The sequence below is a fragment of the Rhinatrema bivittatum genome, chromosome 18 (genome assembly GCF_901001135.1).
Source record: "Rhinatrema bivittatum chromosome 18, aRhiBiv1.1, whole genome shotgun sequence".
NCBI lineage: Eukaryota > Metazoa > Chordata > Amphibia > Gymnophiona > Rhinatrematidae > Rhinatrema > Rhinatrema bivittatum.
This window is the reverse complement of record NC_042632.1, coordinates 2,832,333-2,846,333: the sequence shown is the minus strand read 5'-3', so window position 1 is coordinate 2,846,333 and position 14,001 is coordinate 2,832,333. Positions and strand designations below refer to the sequence as shown.

General features: G+C 45.7%; 1 protein-coding gene across 2 annotated transcripts in view; it reads right to left on the bottom strand.

The window, feature by feature from the left end:
* Positions 1-14,001, bottom strand: part of HBEGF (heparin binding EGF like growth factor) — a 250,850-nt gene that overhangs the window by 169,446 nt on the left and 67,403 nt on the right. For both annotated transcript variants that reach the window (XR_003853434.1, XM_029583844.1), the window contains exon 4: positions 12,659-12,814. Coding sequence is in view for 1 of the 2 variants with exons in the window: in XM_029583844.1 (XP_029439704.1) it covers positions 12,659-12,814 (156 nt within the window). In the remaining variant the exon portion in view is untranslated. The remainder of the gene's footprint in view (positions 1-12,658; positions 12,815-14,001) is intronic.

Below are 14,001 nucleotides of genomic sequence, written 5' to 3'. Positions count from 1 at the left end.
TACTACCCCAAACCAAATGTGCCTGATACTTCACTTTCGATGCATATCCAGCATGGCTCTCTGCTTCAACAGCATGGGAGAAAGACTGATACATCACGCATTTCCAGCATAGCTCTCTGCTTCAACGGCAGGGGAAAAGAAAAACAACCAATAAGGGCTGTATAACATAGTCTGGGTAAAACAAATAAGCATGGGTGTAGCTTGCTTATTGCGGCGGTTACTACCCCTACTACCCCTAACTAATCAAGCTAGACATTTCACTTGGATGCAGCTCCATCACTGCTCTCTACATTAATGGTGGGGGTGGAAGGGAAATAGAACCAAGAGCTAAGAGAAACAGATAAGTATGAGAGAAAAAATGTGTGAGGCTTGCTAGGCAGACTGGATGGGCCGTTTGGTCTTCATCTGCCGTCATTTCTATGTTTCTATGATTATGGAAACATACACAACGAATGCTACGGAAGGCGGCGAATACTGCCAAGAGATTTGCTGATCGACACAGACGTCCTGCACCACGATTCGTTCCAGGAGACAGAGTATGGCTAAGTACTAGACATATTCATTTAAGAGTTCCTTCCATGAGATTGGCTCCTCGGTACATTGGTCCGTTTCCAGTGATAAGACAATTGGGTCCCGTAACCTATCAATTACATCTACCTCCTACACTTCGTATTCATAATTCCTTTCATGTATCTCTGTTAAAGCCCCTACTTCTCTCCTGGCCCTCCCGTAAGACACCTGTTTCTCAGACGGTACGGGCTGAAGAAGATACTATCTACCAAGTTCGAGAAGTCCTGGATGTGCGCAAACGAGGTCATAAATGGGAGTATCTTCTTGCTTGGGAAGGTTTTGGACCGGAGGAGAACTCCTGGGAACCGGCTACAAATATCTTGGACAAGGATCTTCTCAAGACCTTCCATACACTTCATCCCGAGAAACCCAAGCCTTCTAGAGGGAGGCCTAAAGGAAGAGGTACTGTTATGAAGCGCGGCGGCGGCAAGCCGCGATGAGAAGCTGTTCCTACCTGCGCGGCAGACCGCCACGTTTCTGTAGAGGAGGAGGTGCTGGGTCGAGGGATCGGGGCCGCGATTCGCCCCGCACAACATGGCCGCGGTGTTATCCTCCTTCTGGGTCACTGGCTCCGCCCCCTCCAGGGACTACGTGGCAGCAGGGGATTCGCTGCAGAAGTCTTTCCTGCCTCAGCAATTGGCTCTCCCTTGGTGTGCTGGCTAGAGGGAACTATTTAAAGGCAAGGTCTGCTCCTCAGACCTTGCCTTGACTTCTTCTGGGCTCCTGGTTTGTTCCTGCGTTGGTTCCTGCGTCTGATCCTCCATTTCGACTCCTGTCTGGCTGCGGTGTCTTCTGGTTCTCGATTCCTGACTGGCTTCGGTTGTTCTCTGGCTCTCGACCCCTGGACCGGCTCTGGTATACTCTCTGGCTCTCAACCCCTGGACCGGCTCTGGTATACTCTCTGGCTCTCGACCCCTGAACTGGCTGCAGTGTTCCCTTTGGTGTTCTGATCCCTGGACCAGCTGTGAGGTATTCTTGGTTTTCAACTTCTGGACCGGCTTTGGATCTCCTCTGCCTCCACTCCGTCTGGACTACTCTTCTTCGACTTCACGACCTGCTGGAGGTGCCAGCTCATCTTTACCTTTCACGACTCATCCAAGACGTCTCGGATCCCACGACCTGCTGGAGGCGCCAGCTCAGCTTTATCTTCCACGATTCCTCGGAGACGTCTCGGATCCCACGACCTGCTGGAGGCGCCAGCTCAGCTTTATCTTCCACGATTCCTCGGAGACGTTTCGGATCCTACGACCGGCAGGAGGCTTTAGCTATCTGGATGCAGGAGGCGCCTGCATCCAGATCTCCGGCTCCGCCATCTGAGGAGAGTTCCAGGCAAGGTCTCGCCTTCCAGTGACCGGACTTACGTGCCTCGCTGGACCAAGGGTTCACATCCCGAAGCAGAACATATATTGAGGATGATAAGGGGAGTCAGGGTCCTCTGGCTGTATATGATGCTTTGATTTAAACGCAGATTTTGCTGGAATGTGTTTTGGCATCATTGATAATGAGGGCATCAATGGGGAATCGATGGGCCTCGATGGCATTGGTGGAAATAGATTCCAGGTATCACCTGATGGACCTGGATGTATTGGCATCGATGGATCTTTGAATGGCATCAAGGGTTTCTTCAGGACTCGATGCCGGTGAAGGCCAGATGGCCCTGGGATGGAATCGGAGTCCCTATCGTCCTCATCCAATGATCCGGGAATTGGGATGGCCGGAGCCACCAGTGGGTGCATCGGCATCAATGGCATCGATGGTTGCATCTGTGGAATTGGTGCCGGTATCGGAGGAAAGGCTCCTATCAAGGCATCGAGTCTATTCAGCAAAGACTGAAATATTGACTGGTCCAATGTCGATGCCGGTGTCGGTACCGATGGTACTGTCAGAGGCTGTAAATTCCGTAAAGCCTCGACGACGGCTTGTTGGACTATACTAGTCACCTCTTCCCTGAAAACTGGGACTGTGTCCACTGTCATTGGGGAAGGTACTGCTGGCGCTATTGGCACTTCCACGATTACTCGTGGTGGCACATCCTCTGACACCGAGCCCGGTGGAAAGTGCCGTGGTTCCTCGTGTACAGCCGGTGGAGTTGGCTCCAGTACACGGACTTTCTTTGGCATCGGTTCGATGGTTTTCGATGTCGACGTCGATGCCTTACCATCCGATGGGTCGATGGATCAATGGCGATGTCGTTTCTTTTCTTGATGATCCTTCGATGCTGAAGAAGATGCTATCGAGGATATCGATGGTGCCGGTAACGGACGGTCATCGGTTCTTTTTTCACCTCGATGTTTAGCAACCGAGGGAGGTGTTACTCTTGGGGATGATGTCAACGATGACAATGGGATTTTTTTAAACAATTCTTCCATCTTGTCCAAACGGGCATGCCTGCTCTTCGGTGTCATCTGGGCACAGGTTGAACAAGCCCGGACATCATGGCCTGATCCCAAGCACAGAACACAGACATAATGTGGGTCAGTAATGGACATAATCCGGTTACAATCCAAACATTTTTTGAAGCCAGAGGCCATGATAAAAGTTGCGGCCTAATAACGGTCAATGACCGGCGGTAATCGATAGTGAGGTGACCGGAATCGACCGAAAGCTAACCAAAAAATGTACTCACCAAGACTATGTCGAAGGGAGACCCAATTATGAAGAAATGTGAAAAAAGTTTTCTTCCCTTAAGGAAAAATGAGGGAAAATTTCCCAGAGCTCCTGATCTGCTTTGCTTACAGCAAGGCGGAAAAAAAGAGACTGAAGGGAGACCCCTGTGGCTGAGAATATCATGGCATGCTGGGCATGCTCAGTAAGCTCAGAGTGCCAGCCAAAATTTTCTAGAAACTTTTGACAGAAGTTTTCCGTACCAGGGCTCCATCTGATGATGTCACCCATATGTGAGGACTATCATTCTGCTTGTCCTGGGATAACAGCAGTGAACTAAACACTGTTGGGTCCATTTTCAAAATACTACTAAGCAAAAAGGATAACCAGGTAATTCTACCAATTATCTTTAGCCAAATTTTCAGTCAGACTTTACCAGCTAAAAGGTGAATTTTAAAAGCCAGGCGTGCGCCAAAATCGGGAGATGTGTGCGCATCTAACACATAACACATTTCTTAATCAGTTACATTGGCTGCCCATTTCTTTCAGGTCACAATACAAGATTCTTATGCTTATCCATAAAGCATTATAAAATGATTACTCCACTTGGCTACAAAAACCCCTTTATTAATGTATATTTATATATTTTATTTTATTTTATTTTTATTTATTTTTTATATACCGACATTCAATCTGAGATATCACATTGAATATATATCTACTAGAAATCTACATTCATCAGACACGGGTTTACCATCAGTTCCTTCCAACAAAGAAGTTCGCCGAGCATCCACTAAAATTCGAGCTGCTTCTATATTTGGTCCTCATATATGGAACTCTCTACCTTCTTCACTGAGAACTGACCCCTCTTCATCTTCCTTCAGAAAAAGCCTTAAAACTTGGCTTTTTTTTAAAGCTTTCCCCTCACAAATTTAATTTTTTAACATCACCATTCTACAATTTCCTTTTTCTTTAGGTACATAGAATGTTATCGAACAATTGGTTCTCTTGTTTATATAGGTTTGGTTTTGTTTTTTTTTTAATTTATTATTGATTTTAATTTTATATTGTTTAATTTTATTTAGTATGTTTAACTGTTTTACTGTATTCTGTCTTCGTAGTTTACTTGGAGACAATTCTGTTATGTGTAAACCGATGTGAAATTTTGAATAGATTGTCGGTATAGAAAAATAAATAAATAAATAAATATGCGTGTCCACCTGATTTTATAAGCTGCCCAAATGTGTGCACAAGTACTGATGTGTGAATATCTCACATTGGGATAAAAAGGAGCAGAATGTGGGTGAGGCATGGGCATTCCTTGGCGGGGCTATGAGATATGTACGCAAGTACCTGTGCGCCCAGGTATATTTGAGCCAAAGTTACTTCTGCTATGGAGGAGGTGTGAGTCTTATTAAAACTATATCCAGGCATCTATGAAGTGTTTGAGGGACTTGCTTAACTGGGGCATTGACATGCAGTGATATTTATAGTAGGAGATTCAGTCTCGCTCCCTCAGCCCCCTTTCTACTTCCAACTTACCCCCCCCCCCCCCCCCCCAAACAAGCAAGTCACCAACAATCTTGCTCCTTCCGTTCCCTCTTTCCTCCCACACACCCCTCCCCAATCCTTCAGCAGTTTTGCTCCTTCAGTCCGCTTTCCCCAACATACAAAAGACAGTTGGAACCCATATGGACCAATGCTTTTTGCATTGGTTATGGGTTTGCCCTCAGAAAGCCATGAATAAACAATTACAAAATAGTAAACCTCCCATACCGAAACAGCACTAACTGCCAGTACTCAAACAGTAAAGCAGAGTTGCTTACTTGTACCAGGCATTCTCACAGGACAGCAGGATGTTAGTCCTCACATATGGGTGACATCATCAGGATGGAGCCCAATCACGGAAAACTTTTGTCAAAGTTTCTAGAACTCTGACTGGCACCCACTGGGCATGCCCAGCATAGCACCAACCCTGCATCCTGCAGGGGTCCCCCTTCAGTGTAGTTTTATAGTAAAATTACATGTGAAAAATAAGAAAATGTAATGAACCCAACACCGCGGGGTGGTGGGCGGGTTTCGTGAGGAGTAACATCCTGCTGTCCTGTGAGAACACCTGTTACAGGTAAGCAAGTCTGCTTTCTCACAGGACAAGCAGGATGGTAATCCTCACATATGGGTGAGTACTGAGCTGAGGATGGCCGAGCAATGCACCAAATGTACCCAAAGACGTGCAACAGGCACAACAACTGGGGTGGAATTTGGTAGAGGGCATCCTGAACCCCACCGGGTTGGCGGAAGGATGTTGGTACCTCAGTTCGCAAATAAGTTGCGTAGCACAGACTGGCCGAAGATGGAATTTTGTCTGCCAGCCTTGTCTAAACAATAATGGGCTGCAAAGGTGTGGAGAGAGCTCCAGGTAGCAGCCTTACAGATGTCAACAAGCGACACCGAGTGTAGGTGCACTACTGATGTTGCCATGGCCTTGACAGAGTGTGCTTTAACACGGTCTTGAAGCGGAATGCCTGCTTATTGGTAACAAAAGGAAATACAGTCCGCTAACCAGGAGGAGAGAGTCTGCTTACCCACAGGTTTTCCTAATTTGATGGGATCAAAGGAAACAACAATTGAGTGCATTTCCTGTGGGCAGCTGTACGGTCTAGACAGAATGCTAGAGCACGTTTACAGTCAAGGGTATACAGAGCCCATTCTCCTGGGTTTGAGTGGGGCCTGGGAAAGAAGGTAGGTAGTATAATGGATTGATTAATATGAAACTCCGATACTACCTTAGGCAAAAACGTAGGGTGAGTGCGGAGTACTACCCTATCATGCAGAAGTTTAGTGTAAGGTGGATAGATAACTAAGGCCTGTAACTCACTAACTCAGCGGACAGATGTGATTGCCAAAAGAAAAATCACTTTCCATGTGAGATAGCAGAGATCACAGGATTGGAGAGGCTCAAATGGCGGCTTCATGAGCCTTCCCAAAACCATGTTGAGGTCCCAAGAAGGGGCCGGAGGGCGGAGTGGAGGTTTAAGGTGAAGCAAGCCCTTCAAAAAGTGTGTGACGAGGGGTTGTACTGAAATGGGTACATCCCCGACACCTTTATGGAAGGCAGCAACCGCACTGACATGTACCCTGATAGAAGTTTTGAGGCCTGATTCTGACAGGTGCCAGAGATAGTCCAGAAACTTCGGTGTGGAACAAGTGAAGGGATCGATGGACATAGCAGTACAACATACCATAAACCTGTTCCATTTATAACGATAAGACTGCCTAGTGGAAGGCTTTCGTGAAGCTACTAGGATATGGGAAACTGGCTCGGAAAGGTTAAGAGGTTGCAGTATTAACCTTTCAACATTCAGGCAGTCAGGGAGAGGGCCTGGAGGCTGGGGAGACGTAGGCATCCATCATTCTGAGTGATCAGAAGCGGGTCCTTCCCCAGAGGAATGTGCCGGTAAACTGAGAATTGGAAACCAGACCTGGCGTGGCCAATGAGGGGCTATGAGAATCATTAACTTCCTGTCCCTTTGCAACTTCACGAGAGTCTTTGAAATGAGTGGAGGGTACGTATAGAGGAGACCGCTGGCCCATGAGAGGGAGAAAGGATCTCTGGGCTGGCAGTGTTGGCTGCGAGTGAGAGAGCAGAAGTTCCCTACTTTGCGGTTGTGAATTGATGCAAAGAGATCTATGTGAGGGTAACCTCAACATTGGAATATTGAGTCCGCTACAGTGGGGTTGAGGGATCACTCATGCGGTTGAAAAATGTGACTCAGCCTGTCCGCCAACACATTGTCTACTCCCGGCAAGTAGGTGGCCTTGAGGTACACTGAGTGGGAAAGGGCTTCCGCCCATATCTGCGCAGCTTCCTGACACAGGAGATAGGAGCCTGTTCCCCCTTGCTTGTTGATGTACCACATGGCCACCTGTCCGTTTGAATCAGGATGACCTGGTTGGAGAGGTGATCCCGAAAAGCCCTGAGAGCATATCTGCATGAAGCTCCAGGAAATTTATCTGGTGTTTTGCTTCCTCTGGAGACTAGATGCCGTGAGTTTGCAGGTTTCCAACATGTGCTCCCTAGCCAAGGTTGGAGGCATCTGTTGTCAAGGTTATTTGAGGTTCTGGAATCTGAAATGGAATGCCCTGTACCAGATTGGATTGGTTTGTCCACCAAGCTAGAGATAGCCGGAGCTGTTTGGTGATGCGGATTTTGGAGGACATTGGCTGAGAAGACTGAGTCCACTGCAATCTTAGAGTCCACTGTATTACTCTCATGGCAAGGCGAGCCATGGGAGTGACATGCACTGTGGAGACCATATGACCCAATAATATCAGGAAGTGATGTGCAGTTGAATGTTGTCGAGACTGCAGTCGAAGGGCCAGAGAAGCGAGAGTGACAGCTCGATCCTGAGGTAGGACAGCTTTCACTTTTAGAGTGTCCAAGTCGGCCCCCATGAACAATAGAGTTTGCGAAGGAACTAGCCTGGAGTTTGGATAGTTTATGAGAAACCCTAGGGAGATCAGGGAATGCAAAGTGAGGTGAAGGGACATCAGTGCACCTTGCCGAGAAGGAGCCCTGATCAACCAATCATCCAGATAGGGGTAGACGTGGACACTTTGACTCCTGAGATAGGCAGCTACCACCACGAGGAACTTGGTGAAGATGCGTGGGGAAGATGCTAGGCCGAAAGGTACCACTCGAGATTGGAAGTGTTTTGGGCCTACTAGGAACCGCAGGAATCTGCGATGTGATGGAGTGATTGAAATGTGCATGTAGGAGTCCTGAAGGTTTAGAGAGCAGAGTCAGTTTCCCCTTTGAAGGAGGGGAAGTAGAGAACCCAAGGTCACCATCTTGAACTTTTCTCTTTGTAGGTATTTATTTAGAGTGCGAAGATCCAATATTGGGCGCACACCACCTGACTTTTTTGGTATCAGGAAATACCTGGAATAGAACCCTTGCCCCTGTTGGGAGAGGGGCGCTGGTTCTATTGCTCGGGACTGGAGGATGAGGGAGAACTCCTGCTCCAAGAGTGATGAATGGTCAGATGTTCCCCATGTCAGCCGAGGCAGGGAATCCGGTGGGACCGAGAGAAAGTTTTTCCGTGAGGAAAATTCCTGTCAGGAATCTCTGAAGAGCTCCTTAACCTGAGTGGCTACTGCTGCACGGAAAAAAGAAGCCTGAAGGGGGGCCCCTGCTGGATGCAGGGTTGGTGCTATGCTGGGCATCCCCAGTGGGTGCCAGTCAAAGTTCTAGAAACTTTGACAAAAGTTTTCCATGACTGGACTCCATCCTGATGATGTCACCCATATGTGAGGACTACCATTCTGCTTGTCCTGTGAGAAAAATCTTACGTATAAAAAAGCAACAATGCAAATATTACATCAGGCCCTAAAACACCAATACACCACCTATTAGGTAAACAGAACAAGCCAGGCTGCCTAAAAATACCTGCAAAATAAATACCTTTACCTAAAACATTTGTACAAGAGCTTTTAAAACTATATAGGCCCCCCTTCTTCAGATGTGAGATCAGAGATATTCACATCTAAAAATGAGTCCTATATTGTCTCAATAGCTCACGTACAATATTTTGGGATAATATATAGCTTCCATAAAAGCTATCACAGCCTGCCAAGAATACAGTTTTCACCAAAAGACAAATCTGACACATCAAAACAACACTAACTCCCAGGATGCAAACAGTAACAATGTTATCCAGGAAAGAGCAGCACTGCAAATATGACATCAATAAAACATTTAAAAACAGCAGACATATCAAATAACATCCAACAATTAAAACAAATAGGGATTTAAAAAAATCATCTGCTCTCCATACTGGGAACTTTTGATTTCCAGTCAGCTTGAGATTGTCCTGGATTAGTTGGGGGAAGAAGGGTGTACAAACTTTATTCTCTTTCTCTTCTCCATATACACACTCTAACTCACATAGACATACTCATTGGCTCTTTTTTCTTCATATACATACACCCACATCCACATACAAATGCACTCTATCACACTCAGTGGCTCTCTCCCCTTCTTATACACACATACACACACAGACACCCTCTCACACTCTGGCTCTTACACATAAACAGGCACTCTCTCACACAAAAAATAAGGCACACTCACACTCAGTGGCTCTCTCTCCCTCATACACACACACACACACACTCAGTGGTTCTCTCTTCCTCACACACCCATTCTCAGGAACTCTCTTATATTCGGTGGCTCTCTCCACACAAACACACACATACTTAGGTACTTTCTCACATTCAATGGCTCTCTAGAGAGTGTGTGTGTGTATCTGAAACACACACACACACTCTCTCACATTTAGTGGCTCTCTCCCTCTCACACAAAAAGGCACTCTCACACTCAGTGACTTTATCTCCCTCACACACATACAGACACATTCACACTTAGTGGCTCTTTCCCTCACACACACACACACTCAGGCATTCTCTCACATTTAGTGGTTCTCTGTTCACACACACAAACAGGCAATCTCTCAAGTTCAGTGGCTCTCTGTACACACACACACACACACACACAAACACAGGCACTGGCGCTCTCACATTTAGTGGCTCTCTGTATACACACACAGGCACTGGCACACTCTCAATGTTCAGTGGTTCTCTCTCCGTAATACACACACATATTCAGGCACTTTCTCACATTCAGTGGCTCTCTCTCCCTTACACACACATAGGCCTTCTCATATTCAGTGGCTCTCTCCACACAAACACACACAAACACACAGACACTCTCTCACATTCAGTGGCTTGCTCGCTCTCAGACACACACACATTTTCTCTCACACACTCACTCACTTACACAGGTTCAGGACCTCCCCCTCTCTTTGCCATGCTACTGGGTCACAAGTGCTCTCTTATTCAGCCCCTGGCAGTGGCCTGCCAGGACTTGCCTTCAGCCACCAGTGGGATGGGTTCTGCTGGTGGCTGCCAGGTTACTGGTTCTCCTGTCTTCTTCGTCTGCCAGATAGGTTTCATGGTGGCCTGCCAGAGTCCAATTGACTATAGCAGTTACATTGATGCAATGTGAACTCTTGCTGCTGCTGGGCCGATCTCGCAAATAATTGCGAGATTGGCCCCAAGGGCAACAGGAGATAACAATGCTACTGCAGTCAGCTGTGGGGGTAAGAAAGTGGCAGTTGAATGCAGCATTGATTTGAGCAGGAATTTGGTTTTTCCCTGCCATCTTCCTCCCACTCAGTGGCTCTCTCTCCCTCACATGCACACACCCAAATACACACACACACTCACTCTCATGCTCAGTGGCTCTCTCTCTCACATACACAGGCACTCTCTCTCATCCTGAGCAGGCTAAAGAACCAGGAGATTTGGAGGACCTAGCTGTAGACTGGACAAACTGGTGAAACTAGACATGGGCAGGATGAGCATCTGAAATAAAATTCCTTCACTTGTGAGTCCCAAAGCTGTCTTATGCAGCTGTGCACGCACAAGCTTAATGTTAGGAGCACACATATGTGCGCCAGGACTATTTCATAATATGCACATATATGTGCACACAGGATATGAAAATGCTGCGTATCTTGCCGCACGCCGATATAACATGTATATGAGTGCCCATGTCCCTGTTTGAAAGTTACCTTCTAATGTTTTTAGCTGAAATTTTTTCTTTAATAAAGCTAGACAAGATTTGCCTGGCTAGATTTAGGCATTCTATTTTTCTGTTCAGAGCTTACCAGATAATTTGTTTATTAATTAATTTTATTTTATCTGTTTTATATTCCTCATTTATATTTACATTTCCTCATTATATTCCTTCAAAGCAGATTACATTTGGTACTGTAGGTGTTTCCCTGTCCCCAGAGGGCTTACAATCTAAGGGCCTCATTTACTAAGTATTTTTCCTATAGACACATAATGAGAGAAAACTTTCATTAAGCAGAATCCTAACTTTGTACCTGAGGCAATGGAGAGTAAAGTGAATGCTGACAATCAGTACTAACTCGCTAACTTCCATCCCCTGTCTTAACTATGCATCTGACCCCACTTCTTTTTATATATGCATGGAGAGGCATTTGCTACTAGTTATAAAAAATAAATAAATAAACAATAACAAAAAAAAAAACTTGCTAGGCAGACTAGATGGGCCATTTTGGTCTTTATCTGCCATCATTCACTATGTTATTATCTGTGCCTTGTGCATATAGAAGCTTATCTACCGAAATGCGATAACCCTAATCTCAATGGATCCTATGTATTAAAAACGTGTCATCATATTATGGTAAATAGGCCCCTTAGCCAATCAGAGGGGGGATATTTCTAACTAGTTAGCTTTAACTGGCTAACATGAAATTAGTTAAACATTTTGAAATTTCACCCATGTGCACAAAGATAAGGGAGGAGGGTGATATCTTCTATATAAATAAAAATGTAAAATAGTTTGGACGTAATCGATAATCTCAGAAACTACTGCACCAATTGCTTTCAAATTTGGACACAACCTTGCTTTCACTTTCGGCAAGGTTCTTCTCCATCTAGATTACATAGATGTCACACGGTTGCAGATAAAAACATGTTTTTACATGTGTGTGGGGAAAACAGCGACATCTGTTGGACAGACATGCAATACATGCTGTCTACCTTGGGAAATGAAGCTGTTGTACTGCGCATGCGCAGGCGAGAGCGCACGTCGGGCACAGCGGGACCAACATGGCGCTGGGAGGAGCAACAGTGGTGCACGTCGGGCACAGCGGGACCAACATGGTGCTGGGAGAAGCAGCAGCGGTGGACCAGCAGCGATATCGGGCGTGGTGGTGTCGACCGGCCGAACTTCGAAACCTGGGAGGAGCTGCGGCGGCGATCTGGTATGACTCACATGCACGACAGGGAGGGATCCTCGCTGACCTCGCGTCTTTGGGAGCGGGCCACGCAGAACCGCACAAAAGGGAGAGGGATGGGGGGGGGGGATCAGCTGGGAGGGCATTGCGAGCGGGAGGGGATCAGAGTCAGGGAAGGAGATTCAGAGAGGGTGTGCTGTCACTGACGAAAGGGTAGGGAGTAGGCGGGGAGCGGTGACAGTGAGGGGAGGGAGAATGAAGGGGGCGGTGAGTGTCAGGGGAGAGACACAGAGTTGAGAGGTGAGTGTGAGGGGTGAGAGTTGGAGTGGGGACAGGCGAGTGAAGGGGGGGGGGGGTTAGTGACCAAAGGGGGAGGGGTGAGTGTGAGGGGAGAGAGTTGGAGTGGGGACAGGGGAGGAAAGGGGGGGGTGAGTGACCAAGGGGGAGGACGATGTGTGACTGAGGTATATGAGCAAGGGGAAGGGGGGGGGGGGGAAGAACCTGACTCTGCCACTGCAACGCGTGGCGGGCCACCGCTAGTATATATATATATATATATATATATATATATATATATATATATGGTGCTACATATAAACTTAACAAATTTTGAATAGAAAATGTATCAATAAACAGTATAACCAAGAATTTACCTGAGCAAGAGTAAAGCAGCAATGATAATGAGACAGACAGACGAAAGCACCACTGCAAGTACAGCAAGTGCTGTGGTGTGATCATAATCCGATGAGGGATTCTCCAGTGGCAAGATGAGTCCATGGCACCTTTCACCATGGTATCCCAATTGGCATCTAGCACAAAAAAGAAACCAGAACCAAAAATAATTTTCCATTCAAAAATTTAAGAATACCAAATACATCCTCATACATTTTCTTCAAACAGATTAATAACAAAAAAATGAGGGATTCTGCAAGTCCCTTTGTAGACAGATTGTAAATAATTTTCCAGAGATAAAATAAACTCGACATTCTAAATTCTTCTCTATTTACACTGGAAAGGCTACTGTAGACAAAGATCATCATAAAGAAATTAAATCCAAACATTAGATGCAATGGACCAGATGTACTAAAGGGCTTTTTCCATTTTGTATCTATGGGAAAAAAAAACTTACTAGATCTGGCCCAATGCAAAAAATCCTGGCTCATATAAAAAAAATCAGTCAACACCAAGGGCTAATGAATCCCAGTCTAATAAATCATAATGCAAAAGAAAGGAAACCCAAAATACATAGAAATAGCTAGGTCTTGCAAAAACACTTAAATGTATGTAATTGTTGCAAGCCTGTCAATGTGACCTACAAAAACACTGCATGGACCACCTGATCAACTCAATCATTCACCTTGAAATTAGCTTAATTTTTTAAAAATTTTTATATAAATGCAAATTAATATTATGATCAACAGTCTTGAAGCACAAATCCAACAGGCCTGTGTTTTGCATAAAATGCTTCCTCAGGGACTCAATCATTGTTAGGTGAACATAAGACTGTTGACTGAAAATTAAAGCAAAATGAAGAAGATTCAAAAAGAGCCAATAAAAAGATATATAAAATTACTTATCTGTGACTCAGCTATACCATTCAGTATGCAGACTCCCAAGCCTTAATCATCAAGATGGAGAACCGAAGGAGAGACATCTTTTTAAAAGATCTTTTTAGAAGATCGAGTGGGGTCTGATGGTGAATACTTTTGTGGATAATTGTCAGTGATTTATGGAGAATCCTGAAGTTTACTGGAAAAGATCTTCACTGGCTTCCAGTAAACTTCAGGATTCTCCATAAATCACTGACAATTATCCACAAAAATATTCACCATCAGACCCCACTCGATCTTCTACACCCTCTCAAATTGCACTCGACGGCCAGACCCTTAAGGGATGCCTACAAGGGATCCTTACATGTTCCCCCAATCAAAATTGTATACCACTCAAATATCAGAGACAGGACATTCTCTATCACAGGTCCCTCCATCTGGAACGC